The sequence below is a fragment of the Cervus canadensis genome, chromosome 13 (assembly GCF_019320065.1).
Source record: "Cervus canadensis isolate Bull #8, Minnesota chromosome 13, ASM1932006v1, whole genome shotgun sequence".
NCBI classification, from domain to species: Eukaryota; Metazoa; Chordata; class Mammalia; order Artiodactyla; family Cervidae; genus Cervus; species Cervus canadensis.
The window spans coordinates 30,124,610-30,138,584 of NC_057398.1; the positions used below are offsets into that span (position 1 = coordinate 30,124,610).

Genomic DNA, 13,975 nt, shown 5'->3' on the forward strand with positions numbered 1-13,975 from the left:
GTTACTGACCTGGGGTCTGCAGCCTCAGCTGGTTTCCTTCTGCAAAGTGGATGCAGGTCCTGACATGGGAGCCCCGTCTGTGCCACACATCCCCACCCACTCCCACAGTTGCCACCCGTCCTCCCGGTCACTGGAACCCAGTGGACTTGAAGGCCGACCCTGAGATCTTCTGAAACTGTGAAGGGCTTCACATCTTTTCACTGGATAAATTCTGGTATTTCTGGGGCCTGTTGCCAAGTCAAGTGGGATCTGATGTTGTATTTTGTTTACTAGTGGCATTGAAGAACTATATATTTTTACGGGTTTTATGCGTTTCCTATCATCTGTATTTCATGGCCCACTTTGCCAAAGTCTTAAACCCTACTCATCTGTCTCCTGCCCTCTCCCCTTCCCCACAGGCCTGACACCTCTTACTTCTTTGTCTAAGCCAGGGCTGTGGCCTGGGGTCTCCCAGGTTCTGCTGGGGTCAGGAGGAGCAAGTGACTGACTCTCCACCTTTGAGGGAATATGTTCGTTCTTCCCACGAGGGTTACTGGGCCTGACCCAAGTCCTGTCTGAGGGGCCCAGCATGACTCAAGCCAAGCCTCCGCCCCAAGTCCCAGGAAGGAAACAGGCTGTCATTTCATGGCTGTGGAGACCAGTAATGGGGGAGGGAAGGCAGGAGCCCAGGGAGGGAACAAGGAGCCCCGGGCGGCCTCCTGGAACTGAGATCCGGAATCCATCACCTTCCCAGATCGACTCGTAGAAGATTCTTGGCACGCAGCCATCATCGAGAAAGCGCCTCTCTATATCTGTTTTCTAGGAACTTTCATCAGAAAGAGGTGCTGAGGGATGGGATGGGGAGGGAGGTGGGAGGGGGGTTCAGGATGGGGGACATGTGGCTGATTCATGTCAATGTATGGCAAAGAGCACCACAATATGGTGAAGTAATTAGCCTCCAATTAAACTAATTAATTTTTTTAAAAATCCTCCAAAAAAAAGAGAAAGGAGTGCCGAGCTCTATCAAATGCTCTTTCTGCTTCTATCCAGACCATGGTATGACTCATCCCACCCAAACACCTGGGCACATTTTCTGATGCTAAAGTCCTTGTGTGGCTTTTTTCTATTTGTTCTAGATAACATTCATGTATTTATTTTGGCCATGCTCTGCTGCACGTGGGATGTCAGTTCCCTGACCGGGGCCCCCTGCCGTGGGAGCACAGAGTCCTAACCCCTGGGCCGCCAGGGAAGTCCCCGCCTTGTGGTTCCATCAAGTCCAAGTCCCTTTGGATCAAGTGGATGTTATTTTTTTCAATATTTTTGAGTAGCTAGTATTTTGCTTAGCCTTTCTGCATACACGTCTGCAAATTCCTTTTCTCGTGCTGCCATCACCTATTGGAGAAGCCGGTTGGTACTGGCCTCCTGAAATGAGCTGAGTCGAGTTTCCTCTACTTAGTATTTCTGGAACAACTCATATCAGACAAGTTCCTGTCTCAGGGGTCTGACCCAGCCCCTCTAACAGATGGGGAGGGGGAGAGGAAGCTGTGACAACTATTTGCGTTAACTTAAATTATTGGTTTATTCAAGTTTTTCATTTCCACTTACACTGCTTCTGGTAGTTTATATTTTCCTGAAATGTATCCATTTTTTTTTTAAGTTTTCAAAGTTATTGGTACCTAGTTTTTCATAATATTCCCTTTTATATCTTACTCTCTGTGTCTGTAGTTAACTTTCCCACCCTCCGTAATTATTTCTTGCTTAATGTTTAAAAAGAATCATCAACCTTGTTAAATTTTCTTCTTTATTACTGTTCAAAGAAGAAATTTTTGTTAAATGTTCCATTATTTTCTGTTGGTTGAGTACGAAGTTTATAGACCTAAATATAGATGTGTATATGTATGAATATAAATAAATGAATATAGGCATATATATATATATAGCATGTGTATAAAGATAATTAAAATGTTATCACTGCTGTCTTGCTTTTGTATTTACTGGCTTCTGTATTAATAAATAGCACATTGAAAATCACCAGTTCAATTATTTCCATCTGTTAAACCCACCACTGCTTTATGAGTTTCTGAGCCTCAATGTTTCATGCATGCATGTGAAGATGTTTACATACAGTCACGTACTATGCTTTGCACACACCGTTTTAAAATATCAAAACTCATCGTCCGGCTTTTGGTTTACTTTGGATGTTTATATTTCTGTCCTTCCAGGTATGTGTTTTATCAATAAAATGTTGAAGAATGTTTAATGCAGTCTAGGGGCCTGATTTTGATCATCTGTAACCATTTCAATCAGGCTTTCACCTCTTATTCTGCTTGACTCTTCCTCCTTCCCTGCTGCTGCCGCTGCTGCTAAGTCACTTCAGTCGTGTCCGACTCTGTGCAACCCCCTAGACAGCAGCCCACCAGGCTCCCCCGTCCCTGCCTTCCATTAAAGAGATGACATTTCCTCCAGTTTAAAAGTTAAACCTCCTATCAGTACTTCTGTGAAGGTCACAGTACCTTATCGAGTCCAATCTACATGAGGGTTTGGCTGCCTCTGACCAGAGAAAAAGCTGGTTTAAAACTCAACATTCAGAAAACTAAGATCATGGCATCTGGTCCCATCACTTCATGACAAATAGATGGGAAAAAAATGAAAACAGTGGCAGATTTTATTTTCTTGGGTTCCCAAATCACTGTGGATGGTGCCTGCAGCCACAAAATCAAAAGACACTTGTTCCTTGGAAGAAAAGCTATGACAAACCTAGAGAGCATATTAAAAACCAAAGGCATCACTTTTCTGACAAAGGTCCATCTAGTCAAAGCTATGGTTTTTCCAGTAGTCATATACAGATGTGAGAATTGGACCATAAAGAAGCCTGAGTGCTAAAGAATTGATGCTTTCAAGCTGTAATGCTGGAGAAGACTCTTAAGAGTCCCATGGACAGCAAGATAAACTAGTCATTCCTAAAGGAAATCAACCCCAAATATTCATTGGAAGGACTGATGCTGAAGCTTAAGCTCCAATAATTTGGCCACCTGATGCAAAGAGACAACTCATTGGAAAAGACCCTGATGCTGGAAAAGATTGAAGGCAAAAGAAGGGGGTAGCAGAGGATGAGACGGTTGGATAGCATCACCAACTCAATGGACAAGAATTTGAGCAAACTCATGGAGATAGTGAAGGACAGGGAAGGAAGCCTGGCATGCCACAGTCCATGGGGTCGCAAAGAATCAGACACAACTTAGCAACTGAACAACAAGACCAGTGTCTTTCACTTCCTCTGCTCCACCTCGCCTGGCTTCCTCGTGCCTGTTATCATTCTCTTAATCTCTAGGTCACAGGTCGGTTAAAAAATTGTCAGACACAATTTAGCGACTAAACAACAAATCACTAGGTCACATGAGAAACATAATGATTATCTTATGCTTTCCATTCTTACTGGAAAACTTCCTCTGAATGTAATTTCAAGTGTGCCCACTGCGGCTGTGGACACCCAGGAATAATGTCCACTTTTCTTCTCAAGGACAGTTTAGCAGAATACATGATTCAAGGCCATGAAATTCAAGTTTCAACGTCTTTTTTTCAACACTCAGAAACTGACATCACCATCTTCTTGCTTCAGTGTTTCTGCTGGAGCATCTGCTGTCACTCTGACTCCTGTTCGCTTTTTCTGGGCATTTTAGAATGTCTGTTACTAGTATTCTTTAAATTCCTTAGACAATGGCTTTAAAATGTTTTAAATTTTATTTCCAATATGAGCACTTTGGATCTGAGATCATCCAACTTAACCTGAGAGCTTGGTGCTTTGTGTCAATGGTTTTTCCCTTCTTTTTCTAGGGCTTCAGAAGTGTTAACACTTCCCTCATCCTTTTCCACTAACCTTTCCTTTGTATCTTCTCTCTCTCTGCCTCCCTGATGCCTCCTGGGAGGGTTCTGAGCTGGAAAACCTGGTATTTGGCTAGATTCCTGCCACCACCCCCCACCCCCCACCCCCCGGCAACTCCAGCCTCCACACACTCCACGCCCAGTCCTGACGATGGTCCTTCTTGACCTGCATCCCATTATCCCTGCACTGTTCCTGATGCTTTCTGGGATATGGATGCTATTTATGTACCTCAAAGTCTTAAAGCAGTGGCCTGTCCACTCGCTGTCCGTCTAAGGGGACAGGGTTCACGAGAACCCACCCTGCTTTGCCCCATGAGATTCTTTGCCCCTGGAGCTATCAGCTACCTGGGCTCATGCTGGAGGGGAGGGGGCTCCAGCCCAGACCTAAGTGTCTGGTGTGACAATCTGGGTCCAACCATTTCCCCTGGTTCTACCCTGAAGACAGGGCAGGGGGAGCAGTGCACCACACCCAAGCTGCCCTTAGCTGCACCCTGCCCTCTTCCCCTGGGGACCACACGTCTCTGGGCCCCACGCCCTCAAGAGCACCAGGAACCGGGATAAACCCCGACTTTGCTTGTGTGGCACCCAGGGAGGCCCAGGGGCCTCACAGGCCTCTCTGGTCAGCCCACTCATGCCAGCGGTCCCAGGAGGCCACCACAGGGAGCCTGTACAAAGCAGCAAGCATACAGGCCTCCAAGAAGGAGCTGCTCCATCCTTAACTTACTGGTTTCACAGGGTAGCGAAGCCCCACCCAGAGGCCCGAGTCAAGGCCCCCCAGGTGGGGCAGCAGGCAGGCAGCCCTCCAGTGCCCAGGGGCTGGCTGCCCATAAATATCTTCCATAAATATGGCCCGGCCTAGCACCAGCATCTGTTTCCAGGTAAACAGGCTGAACTGCAGCAGACCCACGCCTAGCACCAGAAGAACTTGCTCCCAGGAAGGGCTCCAGGCCCGCACCTGTCCCCGCACCTGCCCGCAGTCTCACCCCGGGGACACGGCAGGTGGGGTTTCCTCCACACTATGATCCTCAGGGCGGGCCAGGCAGGGCCTCCATCCTCGTGGTCAGAAGATCCTTGCAGAGCTGAAGGCTGCACCACTGTCCACAGGCCTCGGAGACCAGGGTGGGGCCGGAGTCCTGGCCCCCGCATGTCCCTCCTCAGTGGTCACCAAAGTCCCCAGGTCCCCTCAGTGGCCCCTGGGAGCCAAGCCTCAGCGGGGGCTGCCCCTGAGCTAGTGCTTCTCTAGGCTGCTGCTGAGCCCGGGTCTGGTGGGAGGTTGGTTGTAGGGCCGCTGCAGGGGCAGGAAAGAAGCAGGTCAGCCCTGGAGTGGGCGGAAACTCTCCAAGGCTTTTGAGTCCTGGGCTCAGGCTTCCTGCCGCCCCTCGTGTCCTTCCAGCTCCAGCCTTGACTCATCTCTAAGGTCCAGGTTTTAGAACCCCCGCCACCCTGGGGGCCCAGATGACATGCAAGTGCTGGATCCCCCTCCCTCCTCCGGGCTTAGTCTGCAGGTAAAGGGGCTGTAATGCTAGCAAGTTCCATCCTCCTGGCAACACGGGGATGCCCCCGGCCCGCCTACCTGGGCCCAGGGCTGGAGACAGGCTCTCCAGGAGCTGGGAGGGTCCACCTGCAGGCAGATAGACACACTGGTGCCCCTCCCTTGGCTGGGCAGCGAGGCTGCAGGGACCCCCACTGTCTCCTTCGCAGCATCTCCCCGCCAACACACAGGGTGGGGAGGCAGGACTTTGGACTGGATGAAGAGGGGCTTCACTACAGGCCCTGTGGGGTCCACTCCAGGGCAGGAGCAGTGAGGCCCTTCCTGTCCTCCTTCCCAGAAGGGCTCAGGCAGGGGCACCCCCAGTTCCCGACGCCCCCCAGGGTATAAACATCAAGGCCACCTAGAATGCTCTGGTGCAGTACCAAACCTGACCACCAGGTGCCACTGTGGGCATCGTTTGTCCCAGGACCACCACCCCCCCGGCCGCCCCGTTTCTGTCTCCACCTGCTCAACCCCCTCCTCTTCGCGAGGTGGGATCCCTCCCCTAAAGGCACTTAGGGACCAGGGCTGCCTTTCGGAGGCTCAACAAGATGCACTCACAATATCAAGACCATGTCTGGGCTCCCCAGGTCAAGGATCCCAGTCTGGAATCACTACTCTCACTCTTGCTCCCCCCATCACCCCATCTCAAGGCCTGCCGGGCACAGGCCGCAAGCAGGCCTCTGGTCTCCCCTGGCAGACACAATGCTTCCCAGGAACAGGCTGGGCCTGGGCGAGGTGACCAGGGCACCCCAGAGGGGCACAGGTGGCCAGAAGAACAGGGGCACCCCAAGCTCTGCTTGCAGAAAGCAGGCTCCCCCAGTGCTTTGGGGGGCTGGGGGGACACAGAGCCATCACCACCCCTGGACCTGTCTGTGGGTGTGCACAGGCACACGTGTGCACTTGAACACAGGCAAGCAGTGAAGCGCCCTCGTGCACAGAAGCACACACACACACACACATACACACCGCGAGACACAGATGCTCACATGCAGACTGGAGCACGTGCTGCATGCTCAATCACTAAATCGTGTCTGACTCTTTGCGACCCCACGGACTTCAGCTCGCCAGGCTCTTCTGTCCATGGTATTCTCCAGGCAAGAATATTGGAGTGTGTTGCCAGTCCCTCCTCCAGGGGATCTTCCCAACCCAGGGACTGAACCCGCTTCTTTTATGTCTCCTGCGTTGGCAGATGGGTTCTTTCCCACTAACGCCAGCTGGGAAGACTGGAGCACACACGCACCCTTGGGTAGGTACACTGTCATGCCCTGGTTCACACAGGCAGGGAGAGGAAGGGGTGGTGGTGGGCTGTGTCAGCGCCCACCCAGCCCTGCCTACAGGGTCTCCACCCTCTGCAGTTTGAGCCCACGTCTGCCGCTCTCAGGCTGGCTATATGCTGAGTCCCACCCATGGTCCAGGGGCTGGAAGGTCCACACTTTGTCCAACAGAGGCCAGGCAGACACCATGGGCATCATGCTCGGATGGTGACATTCATGCTGCTTGCCCAACCCCACCAGCACCATGTTCCCCCACCACCACCCCCCAGAGCCCGACTCACCCTGCCGGCACGTGGGCCCTGTGTAGCCGTCCACGCAGAGGCACTGCCCACTGACAGAGTCACAGTCAGCCCCGCCCCCGCAGGAGCAGCGCAGGACACAGCCTGGCCCGAAGAAGCCCCTCCTGCAGCCTGTGGGTGGGGTGGGGGTGGTGGGAGGGACAGGCCTGAGTGTCACTCCGGTCCACCCGGGGCTGGGACCACAGGCCTCAGGACACCCCCAGGGAGCAGGCGAAGACCCCAAGCCTTAGTTTTGCCCTGCATGAACCCTCACATGGGAAAGCACTGGGCGCTGGGCACTGGCCCAGAATCTCTTCCCCATGTTCCCACCAGCTCCCAGGCTGGCGAAGGGGAGCTGACGGTCAGGGAGGCTCCCTAGGGGCAAAACAGCCAAGAGCCCTGAGAAGGAGACACAGAGCCCGCACAGGCTGACTGGCCCATCTGGGAGGTCTCCTTCCCACCTCACGGGGGGCCGCTCCCCAGGACCAACGTCCCCCGACCCCAGGGAGATGCCCCCCAGGGACTCAGGTGGAGGCTGTGAGGCAGGACAGGCCTCGACAACCCCGAGCAGGAACCCTGGCGCTGGGCCCCTGTGAGCCACTGTGCCAGCAGAGGGACCAGGCAGGAGGACGCGGTGCCCAGGCCAGGACGTGACACAGGTGGGCTCCAGAAACACAGTCGACTCCACCAACAGAGACCCACACCCCTGCCCCCACCGAGTGGTACACCTGACTCACCCAGGTCACAGGAGGCCCCCGTGCGCCCCGGGGGACACAGGCAGAGGCCGGTGATGGGGTCACAGGGCACCCCAAGCTCGCAGTCACACTGCTGGCTGCAGCCCTCTCCGAACGAGCCCGGCTCACACCCTGGAGGGGGCACTGGGCTGAGCATCCTCTGTCCTGAGCCCAGGGCGGGGGGGCCAGGTGGGAGTGCGTGGGGGCACGGACACTCACCCCGCTCGCAGAACTGGCCGTGGAGGCCGGCAGGGCAGAGGCACCGGCCGCTGACGGGGTCGCAGGGGGCACCGTGCTGACACTGGCATGTCTGCTGGCAGCCAGCCCCATGGAAGCCGGGGGGACAGGCTGAGGGAGACCCGGGTCGGAGCCCCTGACTCAGTTTGCCCAGAGAGCAAAGGACGGGGTCGGGGCTGGCACCCCCTTCCTCCCGCCCAGGTCCGGTGCCCCAAAGCTGGCTCAGGCCGCCACAAGGAGTGAGGCGGAAAGCAGAGGAGTGCACGCTGGGGGTGGTGGCCCGACCCTGCAACTCACGGTGCTCGCAGGCCTGGCCATAGAAGCCGGGGCCGCAGCGGCAGGCCCCCGATGTGGGCTCACAGGCCCCGCGGTTGTGGCAGGAGCACTCGAGGCTGCAGGCAGCACCGTAGCGGCCGGCGGGGCAGGCTGGGGAGGGGCCTGGGGGTCAGCCTCCTGCCATGGGACAGCAGGGGCACTAGACTCTTCCAGGTGACCCCGGGAGCCTTGCCCTGCCCTCCGGCAGCCTGGTGCCTCCCCACGATTGCCCCTAAGCTATGGGCCTCCTCCCCCACCCAACCCCCTGGCACACCCGCTAGGGGCGGCAACCCTCCAGCTCACACACGATGCAGCCCCCAGGCTGCCCCAGACTCACCCAGCTCGCAGTGTGGCCCCGTCCAGCCCAGGCTGCAGGAGCAGCTGCCATTGGTGGAGTCACACAGGCCCCCGTTCCTGCAGGAGCACGCATGCTCGCAGTTCACACCAAATCGGTTCTGGGGGCAGCCTAGGGACGAAGCGGGCCTGCTCAGAGCTCTGGTCCAGAGCCAGACACGCTCCAGGACACTCCCACGTGATCTGACAGTCATTCGACAAACACTTCCTGCCCGCCTGCCTCCCTCAACCCAGGCACACATGTGCCAGGAAGCAGCACCAATCACATTCTGCCAGTTCATCCATCCTCAGAGGCCAGAACTGAGCTGGTGCTGAGAGTAACACAGGAGGAAAGGGACCAGGGCCCTCCAGGGAGTGCCTGCCTAGCAGGCAGGAGGGAGTCAAGGAAGTCTTCCTAGAGGAAGAGGTACCCTCCAGGTTCGGAGGAGGCTGGGCCGCCCCACACTCCAGGTGGTGCTTTCAGACTCTGACCCCTAGCTGCCGTTCTCCCCTGGAGGTAAGGAGTGGCCTGGCTGGAGTCAGGACTCAGGACCTGGGGGAGTGTGACTGGCCCCTTGAAGAGGACCAGAGGGGGCAGAGGGCTCAGGCCTACCAGGGTGTGGGGTCAGATCAGGCAGTGTGGGCATGGCCTGAGGACCTTCTTACCATCATGAGCACGAACCCCATGACAGTCCCAGGGGCCACTCCGGTTGCCCCACCATCACCTGTGCTCCGGGCCTCCCTCTCCGTGGGCTCCCAGCTGCTGGGCCCAGGAGGAAGGGCCAGCAGGACCCTGTTCCAGGAGGACATCAGCCAAGAGGCCGGCTCCATCCTCAAGACGGAGCAGTCACCCAATGCCTCCTGTTGGGGGGGTGGGGGCTGGCTCTGGGACAGAAGTTATTCACCCCCACTGGCCACAGGGAACTGGAGAGGTCAACTGATGGCCTGAGTCCTGGGGTCATGGGTCAAGGCAAGATACAGAGTGCTATCGGATGACCCGAGTAGGCACTGCGGTCAACATGAGCAAGCCCTCACTTATATCCTCAGGGTGCCTCGGGGATTAACAGAAGGGACCCAGCTCTCTTGTGACCCACGGCTTCACTCTATCACCACCCCCTCATGGCTAATGTAGGGAATGCGAAGTGCCCGAGGCAGCAGGCAAGTGGGCTCTCACCGTGCTCACAGTGGACGCCAGTCCTCCCGGGCGGGCAGGAGCAGCTGCCGGTCGCGGGGTCACAGGCCGCCCCTTGCCCACACCCGCACACGTGGGCACAGCCGGGGCCAAAGTGGCCATGTGGACAGACTGCCGGGAGGAAAGGGGAGGGTGGCCACTCCTGGCTGGATCCCCCTGCCTCTGCTGTGTCAACCCAGAGGGGACGGGACTGGGCCAGGGCAGGCTGGGTGGGAAGAATCCCACCCTCTCTGCCCAGACAAGGCGGGGCCGCCTGCCGCTGAGCACCCCCGCCTGCCCTGGTGTCTCCCTCGGCTGCAGGTTCTGCGGGGGGGCCGGGCCCACGCTACAGTGAGTGACTCACGGGGCCCCCACCCACCTCCACCAGCCCCAGCCCCAGACAGTTGGAAAGGCCCCACGTGACTCAGGGAGAGGCCCTTCTCTCGGCAGGACGCTGGCTGGCCTCTGCAGGGCTCCTGGTGGACACAGCCCAGGTCAGGGGCATAGCACACGGCCAGGCAGAGCAGGCCGAGGACACATTTTGGCCACACCGATCCCCCCAGCTTAGCCTGGTCTGCGGCCAGTCCCAGCAAGGGACCCAAGGAGTGGCACGGTCAGGGGCCATCTGCCCTGCAGGCCGGATGGCAGGGTCCTGCCTGTCGAGGTGCAGGGAGACACCCCAGCCACTCACCGAGGCTGCAGTCGGTCCCAAGGAACCCGGCGGGGCAGCGGCAGGCCCCGGTGGCCGCGTCACAGGAGCCCCCGTTGAGACACCCACACAGCAGCTCACAGCCAGGCCCGAACCGCCCAGGCGGGCACCCTGCCGGGGGAGGGGCCAGCTGCCAGGGTCAGGGGGCTCCCAAAGCCCCTCCCCGCTCCCTGGCCATCACTCCTGTGGACCCGGCGGGCGGCTGGGGCAGCACTCACATTGCTGGCAGCCGGCGCCGTGGAAGCCGGGGGCACACACGCAGGCCCCCGAGGCGGGGTGGCAGGCCTGGTTCTCGCCGGGGCAGTGGCACTGCTGCCCACAGCGCTCCCCAAAGGTGCCAGGTGGGCAGGCTGGGGGAGGCGGCAGGGGTCAGTCCTGGCCCGGCCTGGAGACGGCACCCTCCTTCATCCCGGGGCCCCTCTTGCGGGCAGAGCTCTGGGGCCCAGCCTAGGAGCGCATGTGACCTGAACTGCCCCCAGGCCTGCCCACGTCAGGCACCCACCTTGCTCACAGCTGGGGCCTGTGAAGCCCGGGGGACAGTGACACTCCCCGGTGACGTGGTGGCAGGCGACGCCCGGGTGGCACTGGCAGCGCTGGGCACAGGCCTCTCCAAACCAGCCGGGTGGGCAGGCTGCGGGGAGGCGCAGGCAAAGGTGGTGGGGAGCCCTGGGGTGGGGGGCCGGGGCCCGAGGGGGTCACCGTGTGAAGGACCCGCCCCACCCTGGGCTCTGGCAGAGCTGGGGGCTCACCGTTCTCACACCGCGGGCCCCTCCACCCCGGGGGGCAGAGGCAGGCCCCGGTGTCGGGGTGGCAGGCGGCACCCCACCGGCAGGTGCAGCGCTCCTCACAGTGGACCCCGAAGGCGCCCTCGGGACAGGCTGTGGGGAGAGGGGCAGGCGGGCTGAGTCTGGCTAGGGGCGACTCCCTGGACAGAGGCAGTAGGCCCGGGGAGCTCATACCGCAGCCCTGCCCCCTCCTACCCACTGCCCACCCTGCTAAGGCCCCACACTCTGGCGTGACGGAGGCCATCTGCAGGGGCCCGAGGGGTCTCCTGGCCTCCCCCATGGGTCCCCGAGCCGCCCACTCACAGCTCTGGCACTTGTCCCCAGTCCAGCCGGCTGGGCAGAGGCAGTGGCCAGTGTGCGGGTCACAGAGGCCGCCATTGAGGCACCCGCAGCTGTGCGGGCAGCCGGCTTCAAAGACCCCCGGGAGGCACTCTGCAGAGACAGGGCAGGTGATGCCCAAGGGCCCAGGACACCTGCCCTGTCCATGTTTCCTGCACCCAGAGCTTCAGATCCCAGTCCTTGGGAAGGACAGGCGCCCAGAGGTGGTGACACCCCAGGCCACATCCAGGGCCTTGCCCCTCAACACCAGGCAGCCGTCTTGGACCACAGAAGACAGGGACTAGGGCAGTGGCCTTGGGTCCCCCCAGACTCCCAGGGTCCCTCTTCCACTGGCCCGACACTCACCTTTCTCACAGGCCAGGCCGGCCCAGCCCTCTGGGCAGGTGCAGTGACCTGAGACCGGGTCACAGGTGCCCCCGTTCCGGCACAGGCAGGAGTGCTGACAATCCTTGCCATAGAGGCCCTCTGGGCAGGCTGAATCCAGAGAGAGAAGCAACCTGTGGTTTCCCTGCCAGCCAGGCTGGAGGCCTGAACCCCCAGAGGGATAGCCCACCGGACCTGCAGGCCTGTCCCAAAGCCCAGCACCGAACTTTAGGGGCAGGAACTGGGGCTGCCTCTAGGATGAGCTGCCCCAGGGCTCCCCGGGCCGGTCTTTGGGGGCTCAGGGCTGAAGGGTAGGGTCCCTTAGGAGTCCTAAGGCCTCCCTCCCTCCCCAGGTGCCCCACAGCAGGGAGATGGACTCCCACCCTCCCTGCCCAGAGAGGTTTAGATCCCCCTCAAGTCCCACCCATGTCACCCTGCACGGCCGAGGGAGGGACAAGCGTGACAGCTGGCTCCAGACTCCTGGTCAGGGCTTACCCTGCAGGCAGGTGGGCCCCGTCCAGCCAGGGCCACAGCGGCACTGCCCGTGGACAGGGTCACAGGAAGCCCCATTAAAGCAGGAGCAGGCCTGGCTGCAGTTGTGGCCGAATGTGTGGGCTGGGCAGGCTGCAGGAGAGAGGGGGGTCAGGGGCCAGGGTGGACGGACCCCAGGAGGGGCTGCAGCGGATGGTCCCAGGCCGCTGAGGTCTAGCGCCCCTCTTTCTGACCTGGGCACCACTGAGGGTAGCCACACCCAAGGACAGACCCTAACCCTAACGGGCAGCGCCCAGGGCAGACGGGGGCCTCACGCACTCTGGGCACAGCGGGGGCCCTGGTGGCCAGCAGGACAGAGGCAGGAGCCGCTCACGGGCTCACAGGGGACTCCAGCACTGCAGTCACAGGCACGGCCACAGTCCACTCCAAAGAAGCCAGCCGGGCAGGCTGCAGGCAGGGTGGTGACGGGAGACCGCCGGTGTCACGAGACACGCCTGCATGCCAGCCACCCCTCCCACGCCCCTCCAGCCCGCACCCTGGCTCACCTCGCTCACAGAAGGTGCCCCTCCAGCCGGCAGGGCAGGTGCAGGCCCCGCTGACGTGGTCACAGGCCGCCCCGTGCTCACACTGGCACTGCCGCCCACAGCCCGGCCCAAAGTAGCCCTGGGGACACCCTGAGACACCGGACTCTCAGCTGGGGGTCCAGTCAGCCTGCCCCAGTCCTGCCCAGGGCCTGGGCCGTGGGGCAGGAGAAGCCCCTCCCTCACCCAAGGCCTCTGCATCCCTCCCAGCTAGGAGCCAAGCCCCCAGCTCACCCAGACCCGCCGGCCCGGCCAGGGTGGGCGTCAACACGGCAGGCAGGGCCCCTGCTCCTTAGCAGACACTTTCCTCCCCTCCCACGGGTGGCAGGTGCCCCCTGGTGTGCGACTGACCCCATCTCTCGCTGCCTTTGCTCCTCGTGGGCCTTCTCTTGAGCCCAGGCAGTGGGAGTGTGGCGGATAGCGGGGGGCCAGATGGGGAAGTTGGGGTAGGCTTAGACGAGGAGACTCCCTGCTTGTCTGTGGACAGGAAGCAGGGTTGGGTCCCCCTGACACTTGTACGTGTGTGTGCACGTGAGCGTGTGTGTGTGTGCATGTGAGCATGCATGTGCACATGCATGAGCGGGCCAGGCCGGGACTCACGCTGCTCACACCGCAGGCCCACATAGCCGGCTTCACACACACACAGGCCACTGATGGCGTCACAGCCCCCGTGGCCCACGCTGCAGTTGCAGGCGTAGCTGCAGTTGGGTCCCCAGTGGCCACTGTCACAGGCTGCAACAGAGCAACAGAGGCTGGTCACCCTCGCAGGTGACCGCAGCCGGATCAGGGGTGGGGAGGGATGCCTGGACACCAGGCCGCCTACCTCTCTGGCAGCTGAGGCCTGTCCACCCAGGGGCACAGCTGCACCGGCCGGTCACCGGGTGGCAGAGCCCATCGTTGGCACAGGAGCACCGCGTCTGGCAGCCAGGCCCAAACCAGCCGGCAGGGCAGGCTGCAGGCGGAGACAGG

The 13,975-nt window shown here is 59.8% G+C and overlaps 1 protein-coding gene across 10 annotated transcripts in view; it reads right to left on the bottom strand.

Moving 5' to 3' along the window:
* Positions 1–3,701: 3,701 nt before the first annotated feature.
* Positions 3,702–13,975, bottom strand: part of MEGF6 (multiple EGF like domains 6) — a 99,001-nt gene continuing 88,727 nt past the window's right edge. For 5 of the 10 annotated variants that reach the window (XR_006272597.1, XR_006272599.1, XR_006272596.1 and 2 more), the window contains 20 exons: positions 13,830–13,958; positions 13,358–13,738; positions 12,971–13,099; positions 12,744–12,872; positions 12,429–12,557; positions 11,916–12,044; positions 11,535–11,663; positions 11,196–11,324; positions 10,949–11,077; positions 10,665–10,796; positions 10,429–10,557; positions 9,741–9,869; positions 8,571–8,699; positions 8,216–8,344; positions 7,901–8,029; positions 7,685–7,813; positions 6,951–7,079; positions 6,382–6,660; positions 5,435–5,482; positions 5,068–5,149 (listed from right to left, as the gene is read on the bottom strand). Coding sequence is in view for 1 of the 10 variants with exons in the window: in XM_043485577.1 (XP_043341512.1) it covers positions 5,016–5,149; positions 5,435–5,482; positions 6,951–7,079; positions 7,685–7,813; positions 7,901–8,029; positions 8,216–8,344; positions 8,571–8,699; positions 9,741–9,869; positions 10,429–10,557; positions 10,665–10,796; positions 10,949–11,077; positions 11,196–11,324; positions 11,535–11,663; positions 11,916–12,044; positions 12,429–12,557; positions 12,744–12,872; positions 12,971–13,099; positions 13,358–13,738; positions 13,830–13,958 (2,630 nt within the window). In the remaining 9 variants the exon portion in view is untranslated. Of the gene's footprint in view, positions 5,150–5,434; positions 5,483–6,381; positions 6,661–6,950; positions 7,080–7,684; positions 7,814–7,900; positions 8,030–8,215; positions 8,345–8,570; positions 8,700–9,740; positions 9,870–10,428; positions 10,558–10,664; positions 10,797–10,948; positions 11,078–11,195; positions 11,325–11,534; positions 11,664–11,915; positions 12,045–12,428; positions 12,558–12,743; positions 12,873–12,970; positions 13,100–13,357; positions 13,739–13,829; positions 13,959–13,975 lie in introns of all 10 variants that reach the window. The other 5 variants (XR_006272602.1, XR_006272601.1, XR_006272598.1 and 2 more) reach the window with 4 other exon arrangements.